We start from the raw sequence: 15,368 nt of genomic DNA, 5'->3' as shown, positions 1-15,368 counted from the left end.
TTGCTGCCAGCTGCAGTACTGCGCGTGCATGCCAAGTTGCTTCAACTGTTTCCAACTCTTTATGACCCCATGGACCATAGCCCAGCAAGCTCCTCTGTCCATGGGATTCTCCAGGCAGGAATACTGGAGGGTGTTGCTGTGCCGTCCTCCAGGGGATCTTCCCGACCCAGGGATTGAACTTGAGTCTCTTGCGTCTCCTGCATGGGCAGGTGGCTTCTTTACCACCAGCGCTACCCGGGAGGCCCCTGATGTACTGTACTACTGTACTTTTCAAGGTATCCTAAGATTTAAGATGTTGTTTTTTATGTCTTATTTGCATGGAAAGTATTACAAACCTAGTACAGTACAGTACAGTTGATTGTGTTAGTTGGGTACCTAGGCTAGCTCTGTTGGACTTCAGAACAAATTGGCCTTCGCATACTCGCTCTTAGAACACCACTCACTGTTAGGTAGGGGATGTGCTATTCTGTGCTGGGAGTCTCACAGTGAAAGTGACCTGACTTGGTCGTTTCCCTCACACCCACCTCCCCCCGAGCCTGGCCCAGGGGTCTGTGCTTCTCACCCTGGGATGAGAGACTCTGAGGCCAGTTTTGATTCTTGTCCAACCCAGCACCCAGCCCTGGCAGCGCAGGCGTTCACACCGGGCGGTGTGTGTGCACGCACCACATCTGCGACGTCAACCGGGGTGACCTGTGCAGCGGGCGCCAGGGACAGCGGACCTCTGCCATGCGGACCCTCACTCGGGGCCCCTGGACGCACCGGCTGCCAACAGCCTGGAGGCTCCCTCTGCCCTTTTCCTGGGTGCCCAGACACCCCGTTTCCTAGGACGAGGAGAAGGGCCCTCTCACTTCAAGACGGAGGACAGCATTCCTGGGGGCGGGCAGGCCGGAGAAGACATCCCACTTCCCAGAATCAGTGGGTGGGGCGGGAGGTTAAACACCTCCATTTCCACCACGAGGAAAAAATATTTTTCCCAAGACTGTGTGGCTACTTAGTAAATTTTGGAAAGCTATAAAATATTCTTCCATTCCAAATGTGACTATCCTACAGAGGGAATTCCCCCTCCTCCCTTTAAAGAAAAACCCATAAATCCAATGGTTGGTTTTGAACCTTTAATAAAAGTAAAAAAAATGAATTCAAAAGAACACAATGCTGAAAACTTAGTATGAATGTGAATCTCACTAGATGTTCCAATCTGGTATAGTGCAAATGCTGCTCATACTATTTTAACATTTTCACGAACTCAAATAACTTTGGTTCACATACTTGCTAGAAAATATTGGCAACGAAATTCTTCAGATTCACATCTTTTGGCTATACTGCTTCTAACAGACAGAGATTTATTTCCAGTTTAAGAGAGAAAAATACTCACTGTGCATGATCAAGTATATTGGAAAGATTCAATGACTGCTTTCATCTAATAACTTCTAGTTTTTTCACAAAAACGCTGACATCCTCATTGAAAAATCTTTTCGCATAGCTGATGGTTTTCGTTTTCGGAAAATGTCATAAGGGGGTCATTGCAAAGTTCAGAATGGTCCTATTTTCTTTTAAACGAAATTCCTCTAAAACAAAGTTGCTACAGTAACCTAAAATTTACTCCAGGATATTCTCCTTAAAACAAAAGCAAACTGAGACGGGGGCCATCGGGTGAGAGGAGCCGGGGACGCACAGAGTCCACGGCTGCCGGTAGGGGCTCCCATGTCCCCAGCCCCCCGACTGCCAGCTGCCAGAGGAATCTTACCATCAAGCCACATTCACAGGATTTGAAACAACCTAAATGTTTTAAATTGCAAAATACACAACGGGTGAATTTGTAAGTAAAAATTACAAGTTTACTAAACCCCCCAAACTAGGAGTATTTCAAAGGACTGGGGCTCAGCGGGAGGGCACGACAAAGTAACTTCACAAGTGGAAAGAAATTATTGCTGAATCTTGCCTCCATGCAGCACTGAAATGGAGAACCCTCTTTAACATCGCATACGTTTAAAAAAATAATAATAAATATTTAAAGAGAATACAAGGCTCAGATTGGTTTTCCTATACATTGCACTTGAAGTCGAAGGCCCAGGACTTGCACACCGGGCCCAACGTGGGCTGTGCCATCGAGTGAGTGCACTGTGCTCACCGCGTCCTTTGAGGGTTTAGAGACACCGAATGTTTGATGCAGTGACGTGCGCACTCTTCTTTTTACAAGGCAATCACAGATTGCAGATCTCCTAGGGCTGTGGGGAAAAAGCTGTCTCTTCTTCCCGAGTATCAGAGAAAACGCAAGTTTTGGGCCAAGACGGAGACGTGTGGCCGGCGGGTGCCCCCTTCGAGACGACGCGGATTCCGGGCAAACTCTGTGAATACCGGGGTGGAAAGTCCAACCCATCGAAGCACAGAGCCACGACCTCCCACTCACTGCCTCCTCTGCAGGACTGTCTGTGTGCGGCCCCACACGGGCACCGAGGGCACGCCGTGCCCGCCTGCCCGGCACGGCCACCCAGCACTTGCTGCCACCACTGCCTTCTCTTTTTCACAACACAGCCCTATTTTAAAAATCTTTTGGATGAGTAATATTCCTATCTCACCACACTTCATCTTCATAAGCACCACCAAGCCATCCCCAGGGCCCTGACATGGAACCAGAGCTGGCAGTTAGGCTTTAGTTCGAGGCTTAGGAAATATGGCAACTTGGCATTTAATAACACAGGAAACTGAGTCCTCGGGGCCTGGTGCCCGGCCGGCCTGCTTGTGGTGCCCCCCGGCGGACGCGGGCCCAGACACTGTCCCACAAGTGCCGTCTCAACACCAGCGGCCATCCACCCGCTCAGCTGCTCTGAAACAGGTGAAGTGTTTTCCAGGAGTCACTGGTACAGTCAGCCCCATCTGAAAAGATTACTGAGGAAAAGAGATAGTCTTCGTCACTACCCAGTATCACGGATTTTCCTCCCAAACCTTGCCACTCTTCAGGATCCGTGGGTCTGAAGGTTCAATCACTGTGTGGCTTTTCGGGGACACCCTATGTGGGGAAAGAGAAAAAAAGAGAGGATGTTAGCGCTGGATGTGTGCGTGTTTTAATTAGCAATTTAAGCGGACCCTACAAAGAGAGATGAAGAATTCCTTTGCGCTGGAGGCGAGGGTGGAGAGGGGCAGCAGGTGGGCTCCCTCAGCCCCATGGCGATGCCCTCGGGGCCCTGAGCTGGGAGCCGCCGTCTCAGCAGACCCGGTCTGTCCCACTCAGGCAGGACAGGAGGCGGCACCACTGCCCAGAAGCCATGTCTACGCATGTCTTGTCACCGACCAGTGCAGACACCCGGGGAGGGCACCCTGTGCTTCTGGCTGCTGTCTGGGCCCAGCCTGGTGGGCCCTCAATAGAGGACAAACACCCCACTGGAGGAGCAGGTCCCAGACCAGAGGCTGACCTTCCTGGGGTCATGGGCCTGTGTGAGGAGAGCCCCCTGCCTCCTGTCAGAGCCGGGCCCCCCCGTATCCACCCTGACCCCTGCTGAGAGGCCGAGCGAGCCCCACGGGCCAGCCCGCTCTGCACCAGATGCCAGGCGCTCAGCCTCCTGGGCTCCGACCCCCATCTCCGAAGCGGACTGACAGTCCTGCCCCCAGACCGCCGCCACAGGACTCAGCCAAGTGCCAACGGACTTCAGCCCCTGATGACACCACAGCCACGACGGCCAGGAGCCGCCGCATCGCAGACGGGAGAGGCACGCTGGGGACGCAGCGTCCGGGGCCGGGGCTCTGGGGGCAGGGCCACGCTGCTCACGCGGCAGCGCGAAGCCTCACTGTTTCTGCAAAGAGACTCGTCTGTGAACAACAGACACGAGCCAGATAAAATGAGGCTGCAGACTCCTGTCTAAACCCACAGGCGGATGGCAGGCACCACAGGAAAAGCTACGCGAACCACTGAACACTCGAGCAAAGCCAGCCTGTGGCTCTGCGGCACGCCTGCCCAGGCCAGGAAGCACGTTTAAGGGCAGAACTGAGCGGACGGGAGGGGCGGGCCGCAGGCGCGTCACATGGGACTCTCCGGCCCCGTGCTGACCGGCGCCCACCTCGCGTCGACGCCTTCAGCCCTTTGTCTTCTGTGCGTTCCGCTACAAAGCCTCACTTGGAGACGTTTGAAACCAAAAATCCATCCTGAAAAGCTGCGGCTGGAATATGAGTCAGAAGTGTCCTCTGTCCGACGGCGGCATGGAGGCTGCTCTGAAAGCAAGGACAGTGGCCACGGGCGTGTGAACAGGGCCATCAGCGAGGTGCCGAGCAACCCCATTTCTAAGGCTCCGAGTCCTTTCAAATTCCAAGCGAAGAGTAAGCTCACTGTCACATAGCAGCTGTTAGTTTTTTCCCTTTCTTCAAAGAAACAAAATAAAAACCTGGCTAAAGTATTCGAACTCTTTCTTTAAAAAATTGTTTAACTTGCTCAGGAGAGTCTAGTGAGGTGCTGCGCTGTCCAGGCCGAGCTCTGAGACCCCCCAGAGACACAAACCCAAGCTGTCAGGGCAAACACCCCAGCACGCTGAGGGGCACGAGCCTCTGTGCCCGGCCCTGGGCACTGCTCTGGGGGACCAGGACTGGGCGGTGGGTGGTCAGGCAGGGGCAGAGGGCAGAGGCCATGGCCCTGCTCCAGCCCATCACAGCCGCTGGCTGCTGGGTGGTGGGGAAGAGCAGAAGGTCCTTCCGGCAGGGACGGTCAAGTCACGGGCGGTTATAGCTTTCTAAGACAAACCTTATTATAAATATATTTTTCGTTCTTCAGCCCTGATGCAATTTGAAGCAAATATAACTTCCTACACTTCCAATTCTAGTCTCATGAAAAATACAATTTCGGCTTCACACACTTATCTGTTTGCTCCTGCAACAACAGCACATTGCGGAAAGGCGGTCTGCCATCCCACGGACATGGCAGGAAAGGCTGAAGTGGATGGAGGGTTTGTAAAGAGGAGGGGTCACTGTCAGGTTCAGAGGTCAACTGATAGGCTGTGAAGGCTGTGTAATTCCTGCCAGACAAAGGGGAGCTTTTTAAGATTCCCTACTGCTTTCAGGGGAGAGTCATTTACAGAGGGCTTCCTTCAGAGCTCAGCTGGTAAAGAATTGGCCTGCAGTGCGGGAGACCTGGGTTCAATCCCTGGGTTGGGAAGATCCCCTGGAGAAGGGATAGGCTACCCACTCCAGTATTGGGCTTCCCTGGTGGCTCAGCTGGTAAAGAATCTGCCTGCAGTGCGGGAGACCTGGGTTCAATCCCTGGGTTTGGAAGATCCCCTGGAGAAGGGAAAGGCTGCCCACTCCAGTCTTCTGGCCTGGAGAATCCCATGGACTGTGTGGTCCGTGGGTCACAAAGACCGAGTGACTTTCACGTCACTTTCATTTACGACGCCCTGAAGGATGGAAGAGACAAACAGAAAGGCAGGGACCAGGCAGGATGGACTGAAGGAGGGGAGGCCGGGGTGGGGATGAGGGTCTAGGGGCTCTGCAGGGGGTGGGGGCCGATTCCCTGCCTCCCTGTCGCCAGGGGGTGGGGGCCCGATTCCCTGCCTTCCTGTCGCCCACAGCCCAGGGCCAAGGCCCTACTCCCAGTGCACAGATGGCGCTGTACGGAGGCAGAGGGCCGCAGTCCTGCGGTGACCATCCCACGGACACCCTCCGCAGGACACAGCGGACGGGCCTGCCCCTCTCCTGACACAGGTCTGCCCACTGCAGAGACCAGGGCCACGGGCTCCTGTACACAGGCCAGTGCCCGGTTACCAAGTACAGCTGGCCCTTGAACAAGGCTTTGAGAGCAAGGCTTCAACACGGTCCCTAGTTGGCTGTATCCGTCAATATAGGATTCATCCAATACACTGAGGTTTTCAACTTCTAGGAGGGTTGGTGCCCCTAATCTACCTGTTCTTCAAAGGTCAACTGCAGAACAACGGAAAATTTTAAAATTGCAAAAGAGAAAAGAACAACCCCAACCACCTACTTGTCAGAAGCGGCCACTTCTTTCCTGCAGAGCGCTCCCCGGCCCGCCCCGACCAACACGGCTCCTCACTACAGCCCGCCTCTGCCAGTCTGACCGGCTGACCCCTTCAGGCCATCTGAACCGCGAGCCTCACTCTTGGGCCCCAAGTAGCTCTAACAGGAGTAACCTTTCCTCATCCTCTCCCCGACTCTGCCAGAAACAGGGCTGCGACCTGAGCTGTGACCGCCCTGCCTGTGATCACGTGGACCGTGTCCTCTGCTGGGGTCTGAGGACTCAGGGAAAGGGGCTTTGCTCTTGCCCTCCCTCGAGCGGCTGGCAGCAGAGGGGGCATCTGTAAAACCAGCTGTGACTGCCCCTCTGGCTTCACACGTCTGAGGAGTCTACCAGTCTCCCCGTCAGCAGCTCGCCCTGCTGGGGCTGGGGTCCAGGCCCTGGCTGGGGACTAACATACCACAAGCTGTGAGGCGTGGCCAAACACACACACAAATAAATGTGCACGGATGGAAAGACGGCGGGAGGGCTGGACTCAGAGACCGGGGCGGGGCTCTTTCCCTTTGATGACTGCAACGCTCACCAGCCTCTTCCAGTTTCAGAACACAACAGTGACATCCAAAGATAAGACTGTCCCCAATTTTGAAGAGTAAAAAAGAAGAAACACCTTTAAGGAAGGGGAATTACCATTATGCCAGTTATCTTAAGTTCTGTTTAAAACTTTCACTCATCTTTTCAAAAAAAATCAAAGCGTCTACAACAAACCAGTCCATCCTAAAGGAAATCTACCCTGGATATTCATTGGAAGGACTGATGCTAAAGCTGAAGCTCCAATACTCTGGCCACCTGATGCAAAGAGCCAACTCACTAGAGAAGACCCTGACGCTGGGAAGACTGAAGGCAGCAGAAGGGGGTGACAAAGGATGAGACGCTTGGATGGCATCACCGACTCAGTGGACCTGAGTTTGAGCAAGCTCTGGGAGACGGTGAAGCACAGGGAAGCCTGGCGTGCTGCAGTTCACGGGGTCGCAAAGAGTCGGACACGACTGAGCGGCTGGACAGCAGCAGCAAGACAAGGATGGAAGGACAGCTGCTAAAAGTACCTTCGCTTAGTGTTGCTGCCAAAGGCGTGGCCGTGCCGCTCCCATGAGTCTACTCCAACCATTTCTGGTGTTACGATCCTGTGCATGGCGTGCACCGTCTACCTCTATCGAAAGGACGCTTCTTTACAAAATTTGTCAAAAGACCTTCATCATAGACGTATGACAGCATCCACCCCTCCTCCTGAAGTAATAACCAGTTGGCTGAATGGTGTCAACTTTAACTCCATGAAGAGTCACAGGAGCTGAAAACAACCTCATCTCAAAACCCTTATTAAGAATGCTAACTAAATACTACCAAAATGAACATCTCAAGGCGGATGGCGAGCATGCAGCTGCCTCATTCTCCCTGGAATCACCAGGGGCCGCGGGGATCAGCACAAGGGTGTTGCGAGGCTGTGGTCACAGGGCAGGGCCGCCCGCATGCTCACAAGGGGTCCAGAGACAAACCATCATCAGCTTTTGTTTTGGCAGCAGGTCCAGACAATCACAAGGGTCGGGGTGGGGGAAGGATGGCGTGGACTCGGGAGCCAGTGGGACACATCACAAATTCCCTTTTTTAAATTATTTCCATTCTTGTCAAACAGCCAAGCAGGCGGCTCCCAAGCCAAGCTCAGCGGGCACAAATAAATGTCTTCTTTTTAAAAATAAAAGCATGAGGGACCAAGACAAGTTTCTAAGAAAGTCCCAGAGTGTGTCTCTGAGAGAAATGGCCCTTATAAGACTCTAGTTTCCTTTTCTTTTTAAAATTCACTTTATTTAAGCCTTTGAGTTGAAGTCCATTCAAAACAGTTAAATGTCCATGTTGCACGCTCCTTCATCAAAGTGCTCAAGTGTCTCGATCTTTCACTCCCAAACAGAACTGCCAAGGCATCCTGACTGTCTGCCTTTCTGGCTCTTGGGAAACAGCTCCGTTCAGGACTCAGTGTCTCTCCCTTTAGTCCTCAGACAAGGTCCAGGAGGAAGTCCACCCACCTAGGGACACTCAGCGGCCCCCAGCCCTGCCCACGCTCTCATGGGCCTGGTGTGGCACCCTTCCCCTAGCACGGCGTAGTCTGTACCCGCGCCGTGAAGCCCAGGAGGAAACTCATCATTAATCATTCAGTTAGCTGTTCCTGTAGCTCATCTCTGCCAGTTACTACAGGAGAAGCAGTTCAGAAAAGCAGCTGATAGCATCCGTCATGTGAGGGGAGCTCTGGTTCCTCTGCCGGTCTCACTGGGAGCTTACAAATCCCTGAACCTTTACAAGTTAGCCAAGAATGACCTGGGGATGTGCCCTTTTTTAAAGTGTATGCTTATCTGAATAACTGCTGCTCCTGACTATACATTTATTGACACAAATGATAATGTCTTAGGCAAACAAGCTGATCAAGCGGAAAGCTCCCAGCAGGCGCCAACGTGACCACTTTACGTACCATGGCCAGCTGTCGTCCTATGTTTCCCACGGTCACACCTCCCGAGAAGAAGATGCAGGGCAGCCAGGAGCGGATGTAGAGGAAATCTGGGGACGTGTACCTGGAGGGAGAGGGAGGCATGAGCCCTGCGCGGCAGGCAGGCACACGCACCAGCCACGCTAGCAAGCAACACCCACGCTCACCGCGGCCCCCTGGCACAGAGAGCCAACGCTTCGGAAAAGACCCTGGTGCTGGGAAAGACTGAGGGCAGGAGGAAAAGGGGGCTGCAGAGGATGAGATGGCTGGATGCATCACCAACTCGATGCACATGAGCTGGAGCAAGCTCCGGGAGATGGTGGAGGACAAGGAAGTCTGGTGTGCTGCAGCCCAGCATGGGTCACAAGGACCTGGACACGGCTTACGAGACTGAAGAGCAATGCAGAGCTCTCCACCATGGCTTGGTTTTCCTTAAATTACAGATGGTGCATTTTTACGTGAGTCAACAATAAGCAGCGCTTTTGAAGATTTCATGTCTAAGCTCATGCCGTGTAATTACAAACAGAACATGGCATCTCAGCTTCGTGGGTATTCCGAGTAAAAGTGGAGCGACAGCTTCCAGGCAGAAGTGATACTTGAGAGCACGTGCTTACTGATAGACTCCGTTGTACACCAGCAGCTGCGTGATCAGGGTGGCCAGGAAGGCTATGGTGATGCCCAGCCCCAGGCCACTTCTTGAACGATCAAATGTCCACCAGAGGCCCAGAGACAGTGCTGCTAATGTCAAGGAGAGCTGAACGTTATTGGCAAAATCCAGTTTCTGGTGACGCAAAGTTAAGGAAAAGTGCAACAATTTCTAATACAGTCAAAGACATGCAAGCGAGCCCCAGGGCCTACACATGTGCACCACCGGATTCTCCAGCCACAGAAGCTGCCAGGTGAGCTGCAGAGAGCATGTGCTGGGTACAAGGCTACTCGATCAGGATGACCTGGGGCATCTCTGGGACCCCTGTGTCAAAAACTTGACCTTACCAGTCAAAGACCTAAAAGCTATGCATAAAACCCTGCTTGGGTTTATTTCAACCACTAAACAACTATATTCTAATAAGTCATCCACAGTCCCACTTTTATTTCCTGTTCTTATTAGCAGTTTGAACTGAGCAAGCACAGTCTTTACTGTGTCTGCAAGGAGACACCTCATCGGAAAGGCATTCAACACAACACGGTCACAGCTGATGGGGACACAGCTGGCCTCCTTCACAACACCGCTTTATCAGCTGGGGACAAAACAAACGCGTCAGAGCCAGGCTCTCTTGTAATACCTTTTCTTAACATTCTTATCATTAAAATCAGGGTAGAGCAGATTTAAGCAGCAGAAACTCTAAAAACAGCTTTCTCCAGAATTTAAAAATATAATCTTGCTGTGAGAAAGAAACCATAAATCTCCTGAGACCTGGGAAACCATGGCCCATCTTCCTAAAGACTGCACTGGGTTTTGCCAGGCAGCCCACTGGTGGATGCCAGAACCTGACCTTGAATGTAACCTCCACTGGGAACCCTACTCCTGAGGCCACCTCCTCTGATCAGCCCTGGGCCTTCCCTGGTCAGGACTGGGGAGGGCGGAGAAGCAGACGGGCTTCTGCTCTGCCTTCTGGAAGGGTCGGCCAAGAAGAGTGAAGCTCTCGCAACCTCTCACTGCACCACAGGAACCAGGTGTGCACGGTGGAAGGATGGGAGGCAGAATCGTACGAGGAATTTACCAAACGATCTCCGAGGATCCAGCAGGTAGTGACCAAGAAAGGGACAGAATATAAAGATGTCCACTCTGTTCCCAGGGTCATTTTAACTGTCTCCTGAAATAAACTGAAAAGACTTTTCAGGACCATTTCGAAAGCTCTGCTGAGAGGAAACTGAGCAACGTGGTTTGAAATCATACTTGTAAGAGGACGGCTCAACTGACCGAGGACGCGACGGACACCCACTGACAGTAACGCCTTAGGATACAGCACTGGCGTGGTTGATGCCCACGAAGACGGCCACGCAGCGCATCACGCTGGCCCACTCCCGCTTGAACTTGTGCGGCTCTCCGAGGTGACTGTCGATGCAGGGGTACAGCAGGCCGACCACAGCTGCGGGGGAACACAAGACGGCAGCGTCTGAGCACGCTGGCAGGGATGCAGCTGCGACGCAGGGACCATTACCGTGCTATTCAAGCCACCCCCTTCCCTAGGCTTACCAGTCACCAGACGTTTAAACTGACTCTGCGTCTTTTATTTTTAAACTAATGTCACATCTTTGTTCTCCTTGAATACAAACTGAAAAATCCACATCATTTTGTACAATCTTAAATAAAACTGCGGCCTCAGTGCCCCTCCCTGGCCCAGTGTGTGGGAAGCACCCGCAGGGCCTGGAGGCCACGGCACCCGTTATGACACCACCCAGGCCCGGCACCCATGTCGACCCAACTGTGCCACGGTCCCAGAGGGCGGCCCTGCCCCTGACGGTTAAGGGGAGTTTTCTGCAGCGTTTTCTGTAGGAGACCCACATGTGCGCTGTGCACCCCTGCCGTGGGTCAGCGCTCAGCACAACCTCGCCCCACCGTCCCTGCATCCAGGCCCCAAACCAGGGGCAGAGCATGGGACACACGGCTTCACGCCCCGCTCGCCCTGCTGGAACCTGGCGCTCGTGTGTAAAACGATGAGGGTTACGTAACCAGAGGACGCAGGAGGAGCTTGCTGTGTGGTCGGGAACTGTCTTCACAGACACAGGACTCTAAAGCCTCAGGGTTCCCAGAGGGTTTAGATGGGGGGAGGCTCAGTGTTCCGGGGCGAAGTAAAGTGGAAAAAGCCAAAGCAAGAGGGACTGGGGCGCATGGTGGCTGGCCGGGAGGCAGGCCAGGTGGAGTCAGCCAGGTACCAGGCTTGAGAGGCATGCACGGCGCCCCTGGTGTCTCGCGAGAAGGGCCCACTTCAGGTCCCGAACAGAGAACAAGCAACACGGCCTCAGCCCAAGAGTCGACGAGACTGTTTCAATTTCATAATACATTTTATCAAGTTCTGATTTTGGACTTTTTTTTGGGGGGTTGGGGACCCACATGGCATAGCTTGTGATTGAACCTGGACCACCACAGTGAAAGCGTCAAGTCCTAACCACTAGACTGCCAGGGAACTCCCATAATTCTGGAGTCTCCAAAAATGGAACCCAAACAGTTCCATCACTTAAGTCACTATATCTTAATCTTAGCCTTTCAGATTCAAGTAGGTGAAAACGTACTATGGAATTTCCCCTTTATGCTCCTGACTGATGGCTTAAAAAAAGCAGCTAGGGTACCAGACATCATGTATCAGACATCCCTGGAATTCCTTAAAGCTTCTGTTACAAATAAAGCCTAAACCAAATGGTTCAATGGTTTTGAGATCAACTGTTCCAGTCAAAGAGACTATCACATCACACGAGAGCGAAAAGCTGCAGTGTGCACCCAGGCCCAGGCCCCGAGAGGCGTCTTGACAGTGAAAGGGCGCACTGACGGGGCTTAGAGAATAGAGCAGGGGCATAACCTCCTGAGAACGAGGAGAGCCTTCTCCCCACAGCACCGCTCCCCGGAGGGTCCCCACTCCAGCCTCGGGCCTCCGCGTTCTAAGGGAGGCTGCTGACAAGGCACTGCGTTCCCAGTGCAGGGGACACAGCCAGCTACGGATGGAGGGCCTGCCACTCAGCGTGGCCCCTTGTGGTTCCCATGTCTGTGAAATGGAGCTGCAGCAGAGTCTCGTAAGGACCAGGGGGAGCAAAGCATATCAAACAGTCCGTAAACGCCAGCCACGGAGCAGACAGGAGCCAGCCTGGTCACCTAGGTCCACACCTGTCCGGCCCCCCAGCCCAGGACACCTGCCAAGGGCAGGCTGCTCACTGCACTTCAACCACCGGCAGACCTTAGGCCACAGCAAATGCTAGGTGCCAGAGAAGTCTTAAGCGCCCTATTGGGATGAGATCAATTCAGCGTTTTTTCCTAAAACCAGCCAGACGACCAAGACATTTTACTCAGAGATACAGTCCATCTGTCTAGTCTGTTAAGACTGCAGACTCTGGGTCAGGTTTTGTGGCTGGCCAGGTGCACTAAAGGCTAAACTCTGAATAAGACATTTGTTTTCCTTCATCCAGGGACCCCAGCGTTTTTTTGTGCAGGGGCGGGGGGGCGGGGGGGGTGAGGCCTGGCTTTGGCACGTTCACAGGGCCATCCAGAAAAAGGAAGTGCGGGAGGCCACTGGGGCAGCTCTGCCCACTCGCCCACGTGACAGTTTGTTTTCGGTTGCCCGGCGGGTAGCGTGTTCCCAGGGCCAGCCAATCGCGTGGCAGTTCCTCGGCTCACCAGTTCCGCTGGTGGCCAATGGCACGGCTCGCTCGGGGTGACAGCTGTGGGCCCCTCAACACTGTCCTCAGGGCCAGATCAGAAAGAGGGAAGGACCTCGGTCAGCCTGGCACGGGCGAGGAACAGCCAGTCACTGCCCCGCCTGATCCCCATCACCAGTGTCCAGAGTCCTGGCATCTGGGCTTCTGCCTCTCACCCCTCCTCCTCTAGATACGCTCCCTGGAGAGGCACACTGCCCCTCTGTGGATGGCTCCATTCTCAAATAAACAGTTCTCAGAGGTTGAACACACTTCCTAACCCAACAGACATCTCCGGTGTCTACTCACCCGCTGCCGTCCCGCAGCACGGAGGAACCCACCAGGCGGAGGAGAAGATGGTGGCGATGACCTCGTCCGGGAACAGGGTGACATTCCTCTGGACCTGCAGGAGGTTGAGCACCAAGGCCAGGACCACCCCCACCGAGAACAGCACCAGGCTCCTCTGCACCAAGTGGTGATGCCAGCTGTTGACGTGGCCGCTGCTGCCCTGGCCCCCCACACCAGTGCTCTGAAGCCCGTGAGCGGGGTCAGTGCCCGGGGCGCCATGGGCTGCCAGCAGAGAGGGGCCTGACCCCGAGGAGTTGATCATCTCTCCCGCTTTGGCCACCAGCCCTCTGGTGCTGGCCCTCGGGTGGCTTCTGTGCTTCGTGCCCTTGGCACAGGGACCTCTCCAGAGGTGGTCGTCCAGTCTGGGCATGAGCCACCAGCCTGCAGGCTTTCCTAGAACGAAAAGGGGGCGTGGAGGTGGAACCCTGATCAAGTTCACTTCCAAAGCAGGTCAGGTCCAGGGAAGCCCACTCAAGAAGGAGGGCTCTGCTCTGGTTCACCACCAGCAGGTACAGGCAAACCCCTAAGGCCCTCCGGGAGTTAGTCACACCCGGCAGGTGCCCCAGGGTGGGGAGCAGCTGCAAGGACCCTGCCCACAGCCCCAGCCAGGCAGATGCACCAACTGCTTTCCGCGGCAGGCAGGTTAACCTGGGCGTTGCGCTCCCGCCACGACGCCCCTCCACAGAAGCCCTGAAGTTCTGGCCCGTCCAGTCCAGAAGTTTTCCAGACCCCGTCCGTCTGCAGGAGGCGGACTCAGCCAGGCAGGACCTGGGGCAGGTCGTCCCAGGACAAGTTGCTGGGGTCCTCCCGGTCCGGGAGGCGCACCGGCAAAGCGCACTTGGGGGTCGGGGGTGCTGGCCCCCCGCGCAGGGTCCGGGGCTTGGGTCAGGGCTGGCGCCCAGGCCCGAGGGTCCCCCAAAGGACGGCGGCCTAGAGGGGCGGCTGCCTGGAGTGGAGGGGACGGCACCCGGACATCCCAGCCCGGCCCGTCCCGGAGCCCCTACCCCGCCGCCCTCGCCGCGCCCCGCGTACCTGGCCGAGGGGCGCCCGCCTGCGGGCTCGCCGAGGGAGGAGGGACGCAGAGGAGCGTACCGGCCCAGACCGCCAGAAGTCGGGCCCGCAGCGGTCCGCGCGCCGCGCCGCTTATAAGGCGGGCGGCGGGGCCCCGGGTCACGTGGCCGCGTCGGGCAGGCCGCCGGGCCCGCCGCCCGGGGGCGTGGCTCCCGCGCGCTCCGCCCCGCCCGCGCGCCCGGCCGCTCGGGGTCTGGTGAGGCGGCCGCGGCCAATCGCGGGCAGGCGGCCCATATGACGTCATCACACGCCACCGCCGCCCCGCGCCGGGCGCGCTGGCTCGGGAGCGCGGACGGCCGGACGGCGGGCTGAGCGCGTCCGGGGGCCGGACGCTAGCTGAGGGCGGGGGGGTCGGGGGTGACGGCGATGACGGGGGACGGCCTGACCGACCGGCTCGAGGGGAGGGGGCGGGCTGTCGACCGACTGAGCTGCGAGAAGACGGCAGGCGCGGGGACCGACGGACTGAGCAGAGGATGGAGCGGGGGAGGGGGGCTGGCCAACGGACGGCCCGCTGGACCCGCCGAGGGGAGGGAGCGCTGACTGACTGACTGACGGGCCGATGGACCGGCCGAGGGGAGGGAGTACTGACGGACGGACGGAGGGACGGACGGACTGACGGACGGGGTTGGCCTAGAGCGCCCGGGGCCTCGGGCGGACGGCGGCCGCGGGAGGACGGCTTCCCAGCAGTTGGCAGCCGCGGGCCTGGCGTCCGGTGGTGGAAGACCTTAGTCTTCGGACCCTGTCCCAGGCATGACCCGTTCAAAAGCCTCCCCTCCAGATGGTCACTCTCTGCCCCGGCGTGCCACGTGGTGGTGCTCTGACTTCCGTTCCATGCCCTGCTGTCTGAGGCTCCTGACCGGCCACCAAACCTGCTGATATAAAGTGGGTTAGTGCCTGCAGTGACCAGAAGGTGCTGGCACGTCTAAGGGCTCAGACGTGTTTCCCAGGCACCAGAGTGGTTTAGAAAACTTTTCTGACACAAGCCCCTTTACGAAAAGGTAAATGATGGAATCTTCACTCATAAAATAGTTTCTTCTAGTTTCTAACTGTCTGTCAGTGGAAAACAAACCATCAAAACCACTTGGGGTAAAAATAAGAGATTATTTTATCTTGTTGATGTCATAT

General features: G+C 55.7%; 1 protein-coding gene across 2 annotated transcripts; it reads right to left on the bottom strand.

Moving 5' to 3' along the window:
• Positions 1 to 1,098: 1,098 nt before the first annotated feature.
• On the bottom strand, positions 1,099 to 14,293 carry INSIG1 (insulin induced gene 1). 2 transcript variants are annotated; one of them, XR_006059741.2, is made up of 7 exons: positions 14,205 to 14,293; positions 13,134 to 13,565; positions 10,446 to 10,570; positions 9,095 to 9,261; positions 8,466 to 8,565; positions 7,054 to 7,157; positions 2,809 to 3,007 (listed from the first exon to the last, which is right to left on the bottom strand). XR_006059741.2 is itself a non-coding variant. In XM_015095466.3 (6 exons), the coding sequence occupies exons 2-6, from the start codon at positions 13,540 to 13,542 to the stop codon at positions 2,978 to 2,980; spliced, it is 831 nt and encodes a 276-aa protein (XP_014950952.1). In that variant the 5' UTR covers positions 13,543 to 13,565; positions 14,205 to 14,293; the 3' UTR covers positions 1,099 to 2,977. The 2 variants fall into 2 exon arrangements, 1 of the variants encoding a protein (XP_014950952.1); XM_015095466.3 differs by lacking the exon at positions 7,054 to 7,157 and having other exon boundaries at positions 1,099 to 3,007.
• Between the last annotated feature and the right edge of the window lie 1,075 nt (positions 14,294 to 15,368).

The sequence above is a fragment of the Ovis aries genome, chromosome 4 (genome assembly GCF_016772045.2).
Source record: "Ovis aries strain OAR_USU_Benz2616 breed Rambouillet chromosome 4, ARS-UI_Ramb_v3.0, whole genome shotgun sequence".
Lineage (NCBI taxonomy): Eukaryota > Metazoa > Chordata > Mammalia > Artiodactyla > Bovidae > Ovis > Ovis aries.
Note: the sequence above shows the minus strand (reverse complement) of the source record. Positions and strands in the feature narration are given on the sequence as shown.

Excerpts from the sequence above, each read along its gene's own strand:
- INSIG1 (XM_015095466.3), bottom strand. The coding sequence starts at position 13,542 with ATGCCCAGACTGGACGACCACCTCTGGAGAGGTCCCTGTGCCAAGGGC. Across the intron at positions 10,571-13,133 it reads GTGCTGCGGGACGGCAGCGG|CTGTGGTCGGCCTGCTGTAC; the intron begins GTGAGTAGACAC and ends GTTCCCCCGCAG. Across the intron at positions 3,008-8,465 it reads TAGGACGACAGCTGGCCATG|GGTGTCCCCGAAAAGCCACA; the intron begins GTACGTAAAGTG and ends TTCCCCACATAG.